Below are 16,521 nucleotides of genomic sequence, written 5' to 3'. Positions count from 1 at the left end.
AGGAGGACATTCGACAATTTTGGTTTTTGTTTTTAAATACTAAGGCTCTGTTCTCTTCACCTTAAGAAAATAATATTAAGTAAAAATAATTTCAGTTCAGTAAAATTCAGTTTTCTTAAAGAAGAATTATAATAGAAAATCAGTAAATAATTTCAGTTCAACAAAAATAATTTCAGTTCAGTAAAATTAATTTAAGTTCAGCAAAAATAATTTCAGTTCAGTAAAAATAATTTCAGTTCAGTAAAAATAATTTCAGTTCAACAAAATTAAGGTGAAGAGAACAGGGCCTAAGTATAGAGTATAGATTTTTTTTCTATCACATGATGCCTGAGCTATGCATTAATTAAAATAATTTACATCATTAAATATTAAAATCTTATGAGTTAAGAATAAAGATGTCCAATATGTGGAAAATTTAAATCTAAATCAACGGATAAAGGTATATCAAGCAGAACTAGCTTTTTGGCCCGTTCAATGCACGGGTTGTTACATGGGTTAATTATTTTCACATGTAGGTATGCTTTATTTCTATAACTTAAAAGGAAAACAAAAAAAGAGTGAGGATAGAACTGTGAAAGAAGATGAAGGAATTTAGTTTGATATATATGCATAAAGATTGTGGGATATGAAATGACATATTAATTAAGATTATATTTAAAGTCCATGAGATGAAAAGACAATTTTTATTATAATTCATATATTTATGTAATGCGTATGTTTGTTTGTTTTTTTAAATAGATGTAATGTGTACTTGTGTACTAATTAATTGAACTTTATTTTATCATGGTGGAAATGAAACACTTCACTTTTTTAATTGAATTTGCATGTTGTAGAATGTATAAAGACTTAAATATAAATATTAAGGAGGTGACACGTGGCATATGGGGTAATGAGTGACTTATGATGCCACGTGTCATTTGAAAAAGTTGTGGTTTGTGTTTTTAAATACTAAGTATAGATAAGTAGTTTTAGTATCTATTCAATTTTTTTTTTTTGAGCACATAGTAATTAAAATAAAATAAAAAAATAAATTTAAAAAAAGGATAAAAAAAATCATGAGATAGTGTAAGTAAAAAGAAGAGAAGGTGAATATGTACTCGGGTGTACGGTGCACTCAAGGGTCTTATTTGCTCATTTCGATGATTATTGGCTTATTGCTTATTTTATCATTATCAAATGAGCAACACAAATATCTTTATGTGTATCATACACCTAGGTGGCTAGGTGTATACAATAAAATTAACAATCTCTCGAATATTTGTATACAATAAATAAGTGAACAATGAAATTCAAAGGAATATTTTGTATAAATCTTTTAAAAAAGGGAATATTTTTATAAATTAATTAGGTACTCGGTATTGTTGATTTGCTGATGGGAAGATTGATAATGAAGAATAAAATCTTATGATAATTGGAAAAATTGTGATTTGATTGATTATGGGATTGCTATGTTGAATCCACTGATTGTAAATTTATCATCTTACATACAAACTTTTTCTTTCAAATATTATCCAAAAAAGAAAAAAAAAAAAAAAAAAAAGAGGTGTGTGGATAGTGCAAATATAGACAAAATATTGCAAGTAATTTGAAATAAAAAGGGCTATAGACCGTCATGCCGTCATATATGATAAAAATTAGTACTCCGTGTAAAGCAAAAATCATATATAGTGCTAGACTGCTAGCATTTACAAAAAAATGAAGCATGACACTTCGTATTTATTATACTTACAATAAAAGGCGATCAGAATCCATAATTAACGAGCAAGCAAAATAATTTATATAAGGATAAGAATGACCAATTATTAGAAAATGTTGACGGCAATAAAATATAGAAATTGTAGAACATATTTATGATAAAATAATTTGGGTATAATTAATCTAAGTCACATGTATGTAGGTGTCACGTACTAAAGATAATATAATTCCTTATTTTGGACCTTTCAACAGTAATCAAATCAGACGAGGAAGCACGTAAGAAAATCCGACTTTCTATAAATACATATATGTCATTCCAACTCACTATTATTCACTTCTCATTCAACTCCTCTCTCTTTCTCTCATCTCCTTTCTTTGTATTTTGTAAGCCAGAAAGTTCTCTCTTTTGTAAGTTCTTGATAACTTCAGTTTTTAATTAAGCATTACTCAAAGTTTTAAGTAGAATGTACTTTTTTTTTTTTTTTTTTTGAAAACAAGTAGAATGTACATATTGTACATGTTTTTAATGCTTATAATTATACTTGGTTCTTTTGTCTCATACAAGTACTAATTTGCATTGCTAGCTGCTGAATTTATTGCATATGATATAGTTTGTTAGGATGATTTACTAGTTTTACGGAGTATAATAGTTTAGTGTCCACGGATATCCCATTAGCTGGATTAGCGAGGTGGTACTTAAGACCTGAGATGGAATTATGTCTATAACACGAGTTATAATAGTGTTCGAGGTTTCATAATGGAAATAATGGAAGAGTGGTACCTAATTTGTCTCATAATTTTGATTCCCTTAGTTGTTTTGATTTACTGCATGATTTTATGTGGGCGTAAGCCGCGTAACATATTCATTATAGTGTATGGTCCCATATCATTATTGTAAGGTATTTTCAAGATATTTTGTTGGTTTATGCAGACAATGTGGGATGGGAAATCGTGGGAACATTAAATCGTCAAATACTCAAATGAGATCTTGAAAATAAAAATTATATAGAAATCCAAGTTCATGTATATTTATGCATCATTTTACATATGATTTTAGCTCAAATATTTGTTACATTGTTTATTTGAAGGGAACAAGAAAAAGAAGGCTTCTTTAAATTAGCAAAATGGCAATGCATCCCATTTATTGGGTGGCAATTTTGCTGTCTATATGTTGCTGCACAGCTTCAGCAAATGCAGATTATGTGAAATACAAAGATCCAAAGCAACCAATCAATGCTCGAATTCGTGATCTTATGGGTCGTATGACACTCGAGGAAAAGATTGGCCAAATGACTCAGATTGAAAGGAGTGTAGCCTCCGGCGATGTCATGAGCAAGTACTTCATTGGTAAATTACATAACATTTGACATGAAGTAGCTAATTTCTATTGTGTTTTAGAATGTTTGTTAATTTTTCGATGTCTAAAGTACGTTGAATTTTGGTGTGGTTCGATATTGAAGGGAGTGTACTAAGTGGAGGAGGGAGTGTTCCTGCTCCACAGGCTTCTGCTGAGACTTGGATCAAAATGGTGAATGAGTTCCAACAAGGATCTCTCTCCACTCGCCTCGGTATTCCTATGATTTATGGGATTGATGCTGTTCATGGTCACAACAATGTCTACAAGGCCACTGTTTTCCCTCACAATGTTGGATTGGGAGCTACTAGGTAATTTAAATTGTTACGGAGTACTTATTAGCTAGCCTTAATGGTTACTCCCTCTGTTCCATAGTTAACGTTTACTTTTTGCACCGAAATTCATGTGATTGAAAAGTGGGTTGGTGGTTATTGGGGCTCAGCTTTAAAGAAAGCAATAGAGAATGATCATTATTTTTATTAAAAAAGAAATAGTTCACTTATGCCTGGAAGTTTGGAGCATCTAAAATACCTCCGTTACATATTATGTGCAACTTTTGGATATTATTTGTGAGGTATTAAATATTCCGATATACTGCTATGAACTTTCTATGTTTGTATGAATCAGGGACCCTGAACTTGTCAAGAGAATTGGTGCTGCAACTGCATTGGAAGTTAGAGCTACCGGAATTCCTTATGTTTTTGCACCTTGTATCGCGGTATGTTTGATCAGTAACAGAAAAACAGTAATAAACTGATAATTTCAGAGTAATAGGTAGATTCAAATTAGCAATAATATTCAGATATTCAATTATATAACTATACATTATACACTATTAAACAGGTATGCAGAGATCCAAGATGGGGAAGATGTTATGAGAGTTATAGTGAAGATCCAAAAATAGTCCAAAAAATGACTGAGATTATACCAGGTTTACAGGGTGAAATCCCACACAACTCAAGAAAGGGTGTACCCTTTGTTGGTGGACAGTAAGTTCTTTTCAAAACTTTGTCCTTTTCATATTTCTGTTACAGAATTTTTGGTTCACTGACTTTAGAAGATGAATTTTCTTTACTATCTTAACTTATCTGCAACATTACTCTTTCCCAAATGCCTTATCTATTACTAACAAGTAACAACCTTATCTTAATAGTGTATATTTTAAATTATGGCTGAAAATGTTTCAAAAAAATAAATTATGGCTGAAAAATTAATTAAAAAAAAAGAATAATTTTCTAGATTGTTGCAATTAGTAAATGAGACATTATTATATTGTGGAAGTATTAGATGTTTACTTTGTCTGTCTCAATTTACTTGCTCCGTAACCATTTGCACATGATTTTTTAAGTGAAAAGGTTGAGAGAAAAAATTAAGCACAATTGTAAACAAAATGGAACAAGTAAATTGAGACGCTTTAAAAAGGAGATGAGGCAAATAAAATAGGACGAAGACAATAGCGCTTTGTTGAAACAAAATTTTGGAATGTACTCATAGTCTAGTATGATGGCTAATTGAGATTGGATCCACTAGCATGCTTTTCTGATTGTTTAGAAAACGTGGATTGAAAAAGTATGTCAGATGCAATAAACTATGGTTTATTGGTCAAATGATGAAGCCTATATTGATGGCATGACAGGAGTGATCTGGACCACAATTCCACCAGTGACTTGATTATATGTGTTGAGTAAAACCACTTGATATATACGACTATAAGAGCTCAATTTGCAAATATATAATTTCTCGAGTTGCTTAAAGTCTGGGGAACCAAAATCCTGAAACATGGTTGACAGAGTGTTTATTTGAATAATTAACACAATCAACTCACTAAATGTCATATGGCTTAAAAAAAAGTCATGGTTGAATTCTGGGCTATGCCAGTGAGGTAGTGACTGAATTGGAAGGGCTGAAGGGACATAGATAATCTGAAACAACCGCGGCATAATCTTTTTCCTAGACTGTGTAATTGTGTATCTCTTATGACTGTATCTGTGATTTGTTGATCCCATAAATAACATAAGAGCTAAATAATTTGATCAGAGTATGAATGATACATACCGCCGTTTCAGGTTATGATATTGCCTTTGTATAGGCATTGTGATGGATGGATAACATCATATGTATTGTTACCTCCAATTAAGAAGACCAAGCAAAGAAATCAATCAGACATAATTTAATCACTCAAATTTTAAGAAAATAGCTGAGTTTGGATTATGTATTTTGAGTTTGTCATGCTATAATACATGGCTTGATGATCTGTTTATATTCAGGAACAAGGTTGCTGCTTGTGCTAAGCACTATGTGGGTGATGGTGGCACTACAGATGGGATCAACGAAAACAACACGGTTATAGACTTTCATGGGTTGCTCAGCACTCACATGCCAGGCTACTACAACGCAATTATCAGTGGTGTATCTACAGTCATGGTTTCTTACTCCAGCTGGAATGGTGTTAAGATGCATTCTAATTATAATCTCATTACTGGTTTCCTTAAAAACACACTGAAATTCAGGGTATGTTTTCTTTTCTCTAGCTAACCAATCAAATAAAAACTTTTCCATGCATATTTCTGTTCAGATTTTAACTAGTTACTTACTCTTGATTCTTAAATACAAACAATGGCAGGGATTTGTTATATCCGACTGGCAAGGCCTCGACAGGATTACTTCACCACCACATGCTGACTATCCAAAGTCTGTACTAGAGGGCATTCACGCCGGCATTGATATGGTTATTATAACTCCAGCTTTCAAATCAATTCTGCTATATACTCTGGCATTTTACGGCATAAAACCTGTCTATTATCTTCATTTACTGTGTTCTAAGACAACATTTCATCTGTAAACATTGCAGATCATGGTTCCTTACAACTACACAGAATTCATTAGTAACCTAACCTCCCTAGTAAAGGATAATCAAGTCCCAATGAGCAGAATTGATGATGCAGTACATAGAATTCTAAGAGTCAAGTTTCAAATGGGTTTATTCGAGTACCCATTGGCTGATAACAGCCAAGTCCACCAGCTGGGAAGTAAGGTTTGTACTTCTAATAAGCTTACATTCATTTGTTAAGTCCTTCGTACAATAAAACATCAAATTATATGCCAAACGACCCCTTAGTCATTCACTGAATAAAACAGGAACACCGAGAAATAGCAAGGGAAGCAGTGAGGAAATCACTGGTGCTATTGAAGAACGGGCAGGAAGGTGATAAGCCAATGCTACCTCTTCCTAAGAAAACGCCGAAGATACTTGTTGCTGGAAGCCATGCTGACAATCTGGGTAACCAATGTGGTGGATGGACTATTGAATGGCAAGGACTCAGTGGAAACAACCTCACTGAAGGTAATACCTTCTGCACTTGACTGCCTATTTCTTTAATCACATTCCTGCAACTCTACAGCCATAACATGTGCTTTGATTTTAGACCAAGTTTTATAATAGTTCAACCATGTGGATGTAATAATTTTCTCCATGTTCCTTATTTTCGGTATATTTTTACAAAATTTAGCCAGATTCAGGTACCCTATGCTTTTGACTTAATATTTTTAGGTGATAACTTTGATGGGAGACTTTGACCTTCACTCAATAGAAAGATCCCTTGCTTATTTTTAATATATTTTTTTTAAACTAATAAAGTATAAAAATATTTATAAATAGATATAGTTTTTTTGAGCTAAAACAAATCTAAGCTATTTCAGCATTGAAGAAGTATTAATCACAAAAAGTTTTTATATTCATCATTGATCAATCGGTGCACCTCTACAGAGTAAAAAATGATCAGGCAGTCGACCACAGTATCTTGGACGGTATAGTAGTTAATAGCGTGTTGAACTGTTGATTGTTTATGCTTTCACTTGTGCGTTTTTGTGCATTTGAGTATGCTGCATTACTCCTTGTTTCTTTGTAGTTTGATGAGCTTTTTTTGACATGCGACTAATCGCAATTTTACTTAATGTAATCAGGGACCACGATCCTTACAGCCATTAAGAGCACAGTTGATCCAAAGACAAAAGTAGTGTACAAAGAGAACCCTGATAGCAACTTTGTCAAGTCCAACAAATTCTCCTATGCCATAGTCGTGGTGGGCGAACCCCCTTATGCTGAGACATTCGGTGACAGCATGAATCTAACGATAGCTGACCCCGGCTACAGCACCATTAAAAATGTATGTGGGGCAGTGAAGTGTGTTGTCATTGTCATCTCAGGCAGGCCTGTTGTTATCGAGCCATATGTTTCCAAGATGAATGCCCTTGTAGCTGCTTGGCTACCAGGAACTGAGGGTCAGGGTGTTGCTGATGTTCTGTTTGGTGATTATGGTTTCACAGGGAAGAGCCCTAGAACATGGTTCAAGAGTGTTGATCAGCTCCCTATGAATGTGGGTGATCCACATTATGATCCACTTTTCCCATTCGGATTCGGATTAACCACGAAGCCTACCAAGGGATACTAGAATTCAGCTAGGGTAGCCTTAGGCCTTGATTTACAATCCTAGTGATCCATCTTATTGTTTAGTGATTGCTATTGAGAAATGAGAATAATATCAACGAAATCTTCCATGTCACAACTCACAAGGGAAGCATGGCCTTTTTCTTAAATATATGTCCCAACACTTGATAAGTGTTAATTTTTTTCTATTTTACTGAAATTTTAGAGTGTCTTGACTTTGATTGTCCACGGCTTTATTATTTTAATATTTCTCATTCTAAATCGTTGTTGAACCCCCTGTTTGACTTCGACTAATAATTCACCCCAAAGAAAGTGTGGTTTCTTAAATGAAAGAATAATAATTAAGAAAAATGATTCCTACAATCCAAAATACAAATTATCACAAATTTTATATGTAATGATTGGCTCGCCTCACCCTTATTTAATATTGTGATGGGTTTAAATGGGTTACTAACAATTTGCTTTTAGAACGGGACTATTGGTGCAGATTTAGAATAACTACGAATGTCTATTAGTGTAAAACTAAACAATCTCGACTATTATTTAAACTATAGGTATAGATGACATGTACCTTTACTGCAGCTTCTCCATACTGTACATACAAGCAGCCAGGGCATAGATATGTCCAATTATCCTCTGAAAGTATAAATCCCAATGAAGACATGCTGGTCACGCCATTTCTGCGTCTTCTCAAACACTTGACAGCAAGCTTCACCATGCTATCAATCAAAAATAAGAGGACAGTAATCACATTATCATATCCAACTAAACAACAAATATCAAACACTCCCAGTAGAATAGCATCCGTTCTTTCACACTTTCTACTTGCATCCTAAATGATTCTGCTGCTTTAGCACTCCTGAAATCTAAAGCTGAAAAAAGACAAACTAGAACATTACGGCTTAACCTCTCTATTTCTGCCAAAGCTATGAAAAGAATTTAGAGTCTCAGTTTCAGGGAATAAAATGTTCGAGTTTTTCAGCACAAATATGCATTTTTTCCACTCATTAACACACAATCAAAACCCTAGTCAAATTTACAAAATCTTACTCTTCATATTGATCCTAAGTTGAGCTAGTTTCAGCCTTCCATGTCACAAACAACCACTTCAATTTTTAGACAATGAAGCAAAATAATAAACAAACATGATCAGAAAGATAACATTAATTGACTACTTTACCGCTATGACTCGATTCTGATATCGCTTGGTAGCTATGACAATTTTCATACATGATGCTGTTAAGACTTTTCATGGTCTGTATTTACTCTTATTTAGGTTGAATAAGAATTAAATTAAAAATAAATTCCTGATGAAAGCACAAAATCAGGGAGAGTACTCATCAGGCTAAATATTCTTCTACTAAGGTGAAGTGTCCTCCCAAACTTAAAGCCAACAAAGAACTTTTTTCAAAATTAAGCATTGAAATTACAGCATGTAATAGCTCCATGACGCATTTGTATAATCTTAGCTGAAATTCAGCGAAAGATGATCATTAAGCTGTCATGAAACAAGAAAACCTAAAATAAGGATCACAGGTACTGTAAACTAGGCTAATGAATCTGCTTATGCAACGGCAACAGGTACTGGTCCACTGGAATCTACAAGATCAACTTCTGGCGCCAAAACTGGAACCCTAGCATAGACATCATCTTCCTTTGGTGGGAGGATGACAACAACATCAGGGATAGGCTTTTGAGGTCCAATCTTTCCCTTGGGATCCCAGTCAAGCATGATCTTAACCTTGATTCCGAGCACTCCCTGTTTTAAGCCAATACAAAACAAAATTAGACATCAGCAAAAAGACACACCACAAATATAAAAGATAACCCATACAAAATTCATATTTTGCACATTAAGATTACCTGTCTTAGAAGCACGTGTCGGATAGCTGAGTCAATGTACTCAACAACTGGTTGACCAGAGGAAATCATATATCCATCCTTGAACTTCATGGACTTAGCACGCTGTGCCCTCAATTTTCCACTAACAATGACCTGTTCAAAAAACAAAAGGTAAATTAAAAGGAACAGCCAAATGCAAACTATAAAGGGTAAATCTAGGAGACTATTAACAGACCTCACAACCCTTGGCACCACTTTCCATGACAAATCTCAAAACACCATAACATGCCCTGAAAGAGACAATCATACACCCACCAAAAAAATTAGAATTAGGAAAAATCAAAGAGCCAGAAACTGTTGCATGTTTAAGGAGAGAATTATTCATAAGATGAAATTTTATTTCATGGAGAGTACACAACAAACAATTCTAGAAACCAAAAAAGACTAGATCAGATGGGTTCACCCCAATTGTTTAGACATCAATCACATCATCAATAAAAGCACACCACTGCAACACTTCCAAAGACTAAATCTTTTTAGAGTAAAAAAGAAAAAAGGACGAAATCAAGGAAATAATAACCATATCTTGTGCCCTCACTAACACTACTACATGAAAACTAACATATCTCAATAGGAGAATGAAAGAGAAGGGCTTCAATATAGTCAACTTCCGACACAAGATTGGTACAGAAAGACCAACTAGCTTTGTAGAAGACATTAGATGAAAAACATCATTTCAACATTCAAGCAATTAACAAAAGATGAAAGTTAGACATATCCTTTATGCACATATCCAAAAGTTAAGAAGCACATAGCCCTGTACATATTACTGGCAACAAGATAAACAAGAAATATTATAATATTAAAGATAGTCTATCACAATACTGAAATACAAATATTGAGCCAAAACATCGTTCTTCTAAGATACGGAGTACTTTATATTGATTTCGGTTTTTAATTCCTTTATTGAAAGGTATAAACACTTATTATACAACACGGCCTTATACAGAACATTAGAAATTCATCATCTTAACAACAAATCACTATTATTTAGAACAAAAAATAGCTCACCATATATGAATTATTCATACAAAATTAAAGCCAAAAAAAAGGTTATTAAGGCTGGCTTAATAGATGTGCCCTCTAGCAGGTTTAAAGTGAATAATCAACTTAATTCACGAGAATAATAGCATGGAGGATGGTTTAATCTAGTCACCTTCCGACACAGAACCGGTACAGAGGAACCAATCTGCTTTATGGATGACAACAATTAATGTTCAATGAATGGTATTAAAATGGACAATATAACATACAACAAGCTACAAGAAGACAGCATAATCAATGCACATATCACACAAAGCAAAACAATTAATCATATTACTCATCTAAAAGGGCAAATTCAAACAAATACAAATTAATCAAATTTGGCAGCTACATTGTCATTAAACAAACAGAAACTCAACCAAAAGAAAGCATAATAATTACATAATTCTGACAAAAACATTCAAGGGAAACAAATTCCATTTCATAAGAAACTCAACCAAAAGAAAACATATATTTAGCAAATATGTTAATCAACCCATTAACAAATAAATTCATTACAAAACTTCAATACAACAATTTAAAATCGGGAAAATTCAAGATAAATCAAATTCCATTTCATAAGCACATTTTGCAGGATCTCAGCATGAAACAAGTTACATAATTATTCATTTTTCCCTAAATAACAATCAAACAATACATTATCAATCAATGCTCACAAAAGTTGATAACTTTAATGAATCAAAACTAAAATTCAATGGAAAAAAAAAAAGGTTGAAACATTTTATACACCTTCTGACAGCAAGACCACCGAGAAGCTTGTAACGAAGAGACTCGCACTGAGCAATAGCGCAAAGACCCCTGTTGTTAACCTTCTCAGCATACAATTCAACAGTGTTTTCTGGAAACTTGAACCTCTTCTGAACAACCGAGGTCAGCTCTCTAATCCTTCTTCCCTTCTCACCTAATCCAATCAAAAACCCAAATCAAAATCGCAAAAAAATGAATCAAATGAAATGAAGAACCCTAAAAAATGGGAGAAAATTAGAATTACCAAGAACATTTTGGGTACGAGTAGCCCTAATGATGATCTCAGTGCGCATAGGAGTAACCCTAACTTCGACACCAGAGTAACCATCTTCAGCAAGCTCACGAGTGAAAACTTCGTTGAGTTCAGCGTAGAAGACACCATCAGCGACGAACTTTCGCTTCTTGCTCATCTGGGTCGCCATGATTGCAGGATCTCCGAGGAGAGAGTGAGTGAGAAAGAGGCGGAAATGATATAACCCTACAAATCTAAAACCCTAATTTGAAGTGAGGTTGATGGAGAAATTTGGATCTTGTGGTTACGGACTTTGAGGGGTGTTATAAATATTAGGGTTTTCTGAGGTTATTGGAAGAAAATTTACTAGGTCAGTTAATTTTTTTTGGAATATTTTATACCTCATAAAAAATGTTCAAAGTTGTACATAAAAATTAACACAGTTAATATTTACCCGTTTTTTCTTTTTTTTTTTTTTTTTGGATAAAGGAAACTAACAACACAAATTAAAAGCAAACAATTGGTGGTTCGCATTGTACACTTAGATTAAAGTGGAATGAACATTGTATATATTTATAAAGAACATCATGAATTCATAAAAGAACATATTTCTAAAATATAAATAAAACAATAATTTATGATAAATGATGTTTTTAAAAAAAAATAAAAGATAATAATTAATTTAGTTTTACCAAAAATTTAATGTCAAAACATTTTAAAATATTTAGATATCAAGAATTTCTCTATCCAAAATTATTTTCACCCAAATATAATTCAAAATTTCATTTTTAAATTCCAAAAATTCAAATTTTAAAATTTAAGAACATATTATTCAAGTAAAAAGAACATACTTAATTTGTATACCTTAAATAACATTGTTTGTAATATAAAGAACGGGTTTTTCACCATATGCCCCTGAGTTTTTTGTTTATTCACCACATACCCATGAATTTTTTAGAATTCATCATATACCCTCGAGTTTCCACAAAAATACACTATAGACCCTTAATGACTTATGATTGTTAACTTTGTCAATCGTTAGGGTTAATTATAACCCAAAACCGCCTTAAATACATTCCTTTACCCTCGAGTTTCCATAAAAATACACCATATACCCTTTTTTTTTTTTACAAAAACAAATGTATTTATAAAATCAGAGTTTACAAAAAACAGTACAAGAACTAAAACTTAAAGCATGGCTTTCAACACTTAAGCCTTTACAACAATTCTTGACATTAAAAACAAAATTAAACTTGAATTGGCCGGATAAGTCACAGATTAGGGACTCCTTACAAACTAAGGAGCAAAAACATACTACACGCCATAAAGAGAGCAACAGAGAGATTCGAAACTGTTTGACCATGGCTAGCTTATCCTTGCCTGGCGGGATCAATACATGACCAAGTAAGGTCATCAAACGGGTCACTTGAGCTAGTGACCTCCCAATCAATAGCTTTCCTTGTTGGCAAGAAATCTTTGACAACGTTGAGGCTCGAAAAACCCCAAAACAATGTTTGGGCGCCTGCTTCAGATAATAAATTTCAAGAGTAATGATCCCAAAAATCATTACAACCGAGGGAAAAGAAACCAAACCAATACCACTCCAACAACATACACACTTCACCTTAGCCAAGGCCAATTTCTTGTTCAAATCCCCAACAACCACACCTGTAAACTCTCTTACCACTCTAACCATACCACAATCCTTAACAAAGGATCCTAACTCCCTCTGCTCAAAACCATCAAAAATACTATAGCCAAAACAACTCAATAGCCCTGGAAACAACCAAAGGGGGCTAAAGAATACCATAAAATAAACTAAGACAAGTAAACTCTGAAAATTACCAACAAAAAACATACTTAGAAAAGAGAACAAACCAGAGGAGAGCACCGTCCAAACCGAAAACCTGAAACTACGAACATAAGGAAACTCGAAACCCTAGCCCTAACTTCACCATTTCCGTCACGAACTTCTCTTGACGGCGGCGTTAGGCCTAGCCCTCCAGCACAAGGACCCACAAAACCCTAACCCTAACTTTACCGTTTCCGTCACGGTCAAATTTACCGATGACCTATGACGGCGGCGTTAGGCCTAGTCCTTAGGCCTTGTTTTGCCGGCGGAGAGACCCTTAAAAACAATATCCTTCCACGCACGTTAAGGTGGGGAAGGGGCGGAGTCGGCGTTCGGAATTACTCACCTCGAACTTCTTTAATAGGGATAGATCACACAAAACACCTTCAAACTAGAGGGATTAAATTTGAAAAGGAGACTCGCCGGAATCCCGGAGCCGCGGCCGAACTCCGGCAACAGCAGCAAGCCGAGATGGATGGCGGGAGCGAAAAGGCGATTAACTAAAGAGGACGCTCGAAGGAGGAGGGGGTAAAGGGATAATAAAGGATTTGAAGAAGAGAAAAAGAGGAGGAGGAGGCTCGCCGGAGTTCGGCCGCGGTGCCAGAACTCTGGCGAGTTCCTAGGGTAAGCAAGGGTAGGGTTTTAAGGGGTTGAGGTTTAGAGAGAGAAGTAGTTTTGTGCATTAACAAAATTAACCCTAGAGAATAATTGATCATATACCCTTAATGACTTATGATTGTTAACTTTGTCAATCGTTAGGGTTAATTATGACCCGAAACCACCCTAAATACATTCCTTTACCTCCAAAATCACCCACATTTTGTTTTTAAACCACCCCAAATTTCTTTTTCTCATCCTCAAAATTGATCATACAAACATGATTATGGAGATTTGGAGTAGTTTCATGGATAGGACAAAGGAAAGGAGTGGTTTCGGGGATGGGGGGGAGATCTAAGGTGGTTTAGATGCATAATAAATCAAACTTCCACTCATTTTGTTGTCATTAGGGATATATAGTGAATTTTTGTACAACTCAAGGGTATATGGTGAATTTGAAAATTTTCATGGGTATATGGTTACACTATAAGAAAAAGGTCTGTTTCCGACCAAAAAGTTCCTTCGCCGAAGCTTGAAACATGCATAAAAGATGTGATCAAGCAATAACAATAAAAATATATCAAGCAACATAATAACAATAAAAACAATTATAAAAATCATAACAATTATAAAAATAATCATAATAATAATTATAATCAATAATAATGTTAAAGCATAATAATAGCAAGATCCTAGGCATGATACTAACAAGATTATTAACAAACCCTAGCATGTCACTAAACAATAAAAATCAAAGCTTTAACCCTAACATGAATAAATATTAGGAAAGAAAATAGAAGGCATCATACTTTTAATCATACTTGATATTATATTCTTTACCCTAAACATGATACTAAGAATTTATTGTTGTCACCCTAAACATCAAATTAAGGAAATATCCTAACTAATACTAGGAATCATAATAACAATCTAAGCATAATTTCTATATCATAATATCAATTAAACAATTAAAGCACTTACTTGGATGCCTCGTACCTCTTTCTTTCACGTCTAGGGCGAAGACAACTTCGAACAATGCTAGGTGTGCCTAGATCTAATGAATGCTGAATTTTGTATTTGAGAGAAGCTAGTTTAGAAAAGAGAGAGAGAGAGAGTAATCAAGAGAATCTTGATGAGAGTTGGTGAATTCAAAACGGAGTTTTTACGACGTTATTTATAAAGAAAATCAGCCAAAAAGATAAAATATCAAAACAGAGTTCTGGCGCACATAAAATTGAACCAGCGCCAACGCTGGCTATTGGCGCCAGACGCCAACATTAGCGCCAGGCGCTATAGCTGGCGTTTGACGCTGATTAAGAAAATCACGCGTTTTCTTAAAATCAGATAAAAATTGCCGTACAGGAGGATAGAATCGTATTTCTCTCAAAAATGCTCTTTGATTTTAATTAAAACTCTGAAAAGTCAACAAAAGTCAATTTATCAATGCTAATTGAATTAGGAATGAAAAGAACCTTCTAGAAGAATCTAGAAGACTAAAACCATTCCTAATTGCATTAGGAATGATAAATCTATATTAGGCCCTCCCCTAGATCATTGGGCCGCATATAAGGCTCAAACCGGGCCTAGTTCAGTAATTTGGCCATAACTTCCTCAATATTCATCGGAATTGGGCTTATAATATATCGTTGGAAAACTCTTGTCAGCAAGCCCCATCCAACTACACTACTATTGGACCCATATCATGGACCAACCAAACTGGATTGGCTGTTTTTCTTAAAATAAGTTTTCAAAAACAAAGAGAAGAGAAAAGAAATTAAAACTATCCGCAACACTAAACTTTCCACACTTTCACTTCATTCGATTATATATGATTCGACGTGAAAGGTACTCATCACCGGGTTTGGTTTTGGGGAGACACAAATGGGTGTCTACAGAAGCCCCCACTTTGACTGAGTTTGGAGAAACGCGAGTTTCGAAAACAAAAGTCAAAGTATCGATAGGGACGGAGAATGATTCAGAACGTCCTGCGATCCTAAATCATTCTTGTAACGCCGATACCTGCAAACTAGCGTTAGTTAAACAGATAAAAGAGTTAAGAAACGCGTATCTTGCACCGACGAGCACACATCTTTGAAAGTAACCGATTTACTGCCGCATTTTGTTGTTTTGATGACCTCCTGCCAAGAGAATGTCATCCCGCTTGAAAACTGCTACGCTCGTAACTGCTTCCAATATTGAAGATTGCTTCACCTGAAACGATCCTCTTCCGCTTTGATAATATTCCACGTCCAAGGGAATACTATCGAAGATTGTTTCGCTTGAAACAATCCTCTTCCGTTTTGATAACATTCCATGTCCAAGGGAATACTATCGAAGATTGCTTCACTTGAAACAACCCTCTTCCGCTTTATGACCATCCTCCACGTCTAAGGGAACATGATCGAAGACAACTTCGCTTGAAATCACCTTCAGTTTCTTGTGACAACTCTCCACAATCTATGCACTAGTAGAAAAAACATTATGGGAAGCGGTTCAAACCCCCAAATGGGAAGCGGGTCTGAACCGCATGGGTTTAGGGGGCTTGCCAATTGCCAAGCAAATGGCCAGCGGTTCAGAACCGCTTCCCATTTGGGGAGAATGGCAAGCGGTTTGGCGCCAAAACCGCTTGCCATTTTCACTTCACATAATAA

At 34.6% G+C, this 16,521-nt stretch overlaps 2 protein-coding genes across 3 annotated transcripts; one reads left to right on the top strand and one right to left on the bottom strand.

Annotated features, from left to right (window-relative positions):
• Positions 1-2,028: 2,028 nt before the first annotated feature.
• LOC145597169 (uncharacterized) lies at positions 2,029-7,705 on the top strand. Of its 2 annotated transcripts, XM_081653329.1 has the most exons (10): positions 2,029-2,103; positions 2,784-3,042; positions 3,156-3,360; positions 3,677-3,767; positions 3,893-4,038; positions 5,317-5,560; positions 5,673-5,777; positions 5,901-6,083; positions 6,188-6,392; positions 7,013-7,705. In XM_081653329.1, exons 2-10 carry the CDS (start codon positions 2,820-2,822, stop codon positions 7,498-7,500), a joined length of 1,890 nt encoding a protein of 629 aa, XP_081509455.1. In that variant the 5' UTR covers positions 2,029-2,103; positions 2,784-2,819; the 3' UTR covers positions 7,501-7,705. The 2 variants fall into 2 exon arrangements, with proteins under 2 accessions (XP_081509455.1, XP_081509460.1); XM_081653334.1 differs by lacking the exon at positions 2,029-2,103 and having other exon boundaries at positions 2,664-3,042.
• Positions 7,706-8,880: 1,175 nt separating this feature from the next.
• LOC145597161 (small ribosomal subunit protein uS3x-like) lies at positions 8,881-11,708 on the bottom strand. Its single transcript, XM_081653322.1, has 5 exons — positions 11,434-11,708; positions 11,172-11,343; positions 9,574-9,628; positions 9,360-9,491; positions 8,881-9,255 (listed from the first exon to the last, which is right to left on the bottom strand). The coding sequence occupies exons 1-5, from the start codon at positions 11,609-11,611 to the stop codon at positions 9,061-9,063; spliced, it is 732 nt and encodes a 243-aa protein (XP_081509448.1). The 5' UTR covers positions 11,612-11,708; the 3' UTR covers positions 8,881-9,060.
• Positions 11,709-16,521: the final 4,813 nt, after the last annotated feature.

This window comes from Chenopodium album, chromosome 2 (assembly GCF_948465745.1).
Source record: "Chenopodium album chromosome 2, dcCheAlbu1.1, whole genome shotgun sequence".
NCBI classification, from domain to species: Eukaryota; Viridiplantae; Streptophyta; class Magnoliopsida; order Caryophyllales; family Amaranthaceae; genus Chenopodium; species Chenopodium album.
Note: the sequence above shows the minus strand (reverse complement) of the source record. Positions and strands in the feature narration are given on the sequence as shown.

What these genes read in the sequence shown, in the direction of transcription:
- LOC145597169 (XM_081653329.1), top strand. Translation starts at nt 2,820, where the DNA reads ATGGCAATGCATCCCATTTATTGGGTGGCAATTTTGCTGTCTATATGT. An exon ending in TTTTTGCACCTTGTATCGCG is followed by an intron (nt 3,768 to 3,892) that starts GTATGTTTGATC and finishes ACTATTAAACAG; the next exon opens with GTATGCAGAGATCCAAGATG. An exon ending in TGGAAACAACCTCACTGAAG is followed by an intron (nt 6,393 to 7,012) that starts GTAATACCTTCT and finishes TAATGTAATCAG; the next exon opens with GGACCACGATCCTTACAGCC.
- LOC145597161 (XM_081653322.1), bottom strand. Translation starts at nt 11,611, where the DNA reads ATGGCGACCCAGATGAGCAAGAAGCGAAAGTTCGTCGCTGATGGTGTC. An exon ending in TCGTACCCAAAATGTTCTTG is followed by an intron (nt 11,344 to 11,433) that starts GTAATTCTAATT and finishes TGATTGGATTAG; the next exon opens with GTGAGAAGGGAAGAAGGATT. An exon ending in GTGGTGCCAAGGGTTGTGAG is followed by an intron (nt 9,492 to 9,573) that starts GTCTGTTAATAG and finishes TTTTTTGAACAG; the next exon opens with GTCATTGTTAGTGGAAAATT.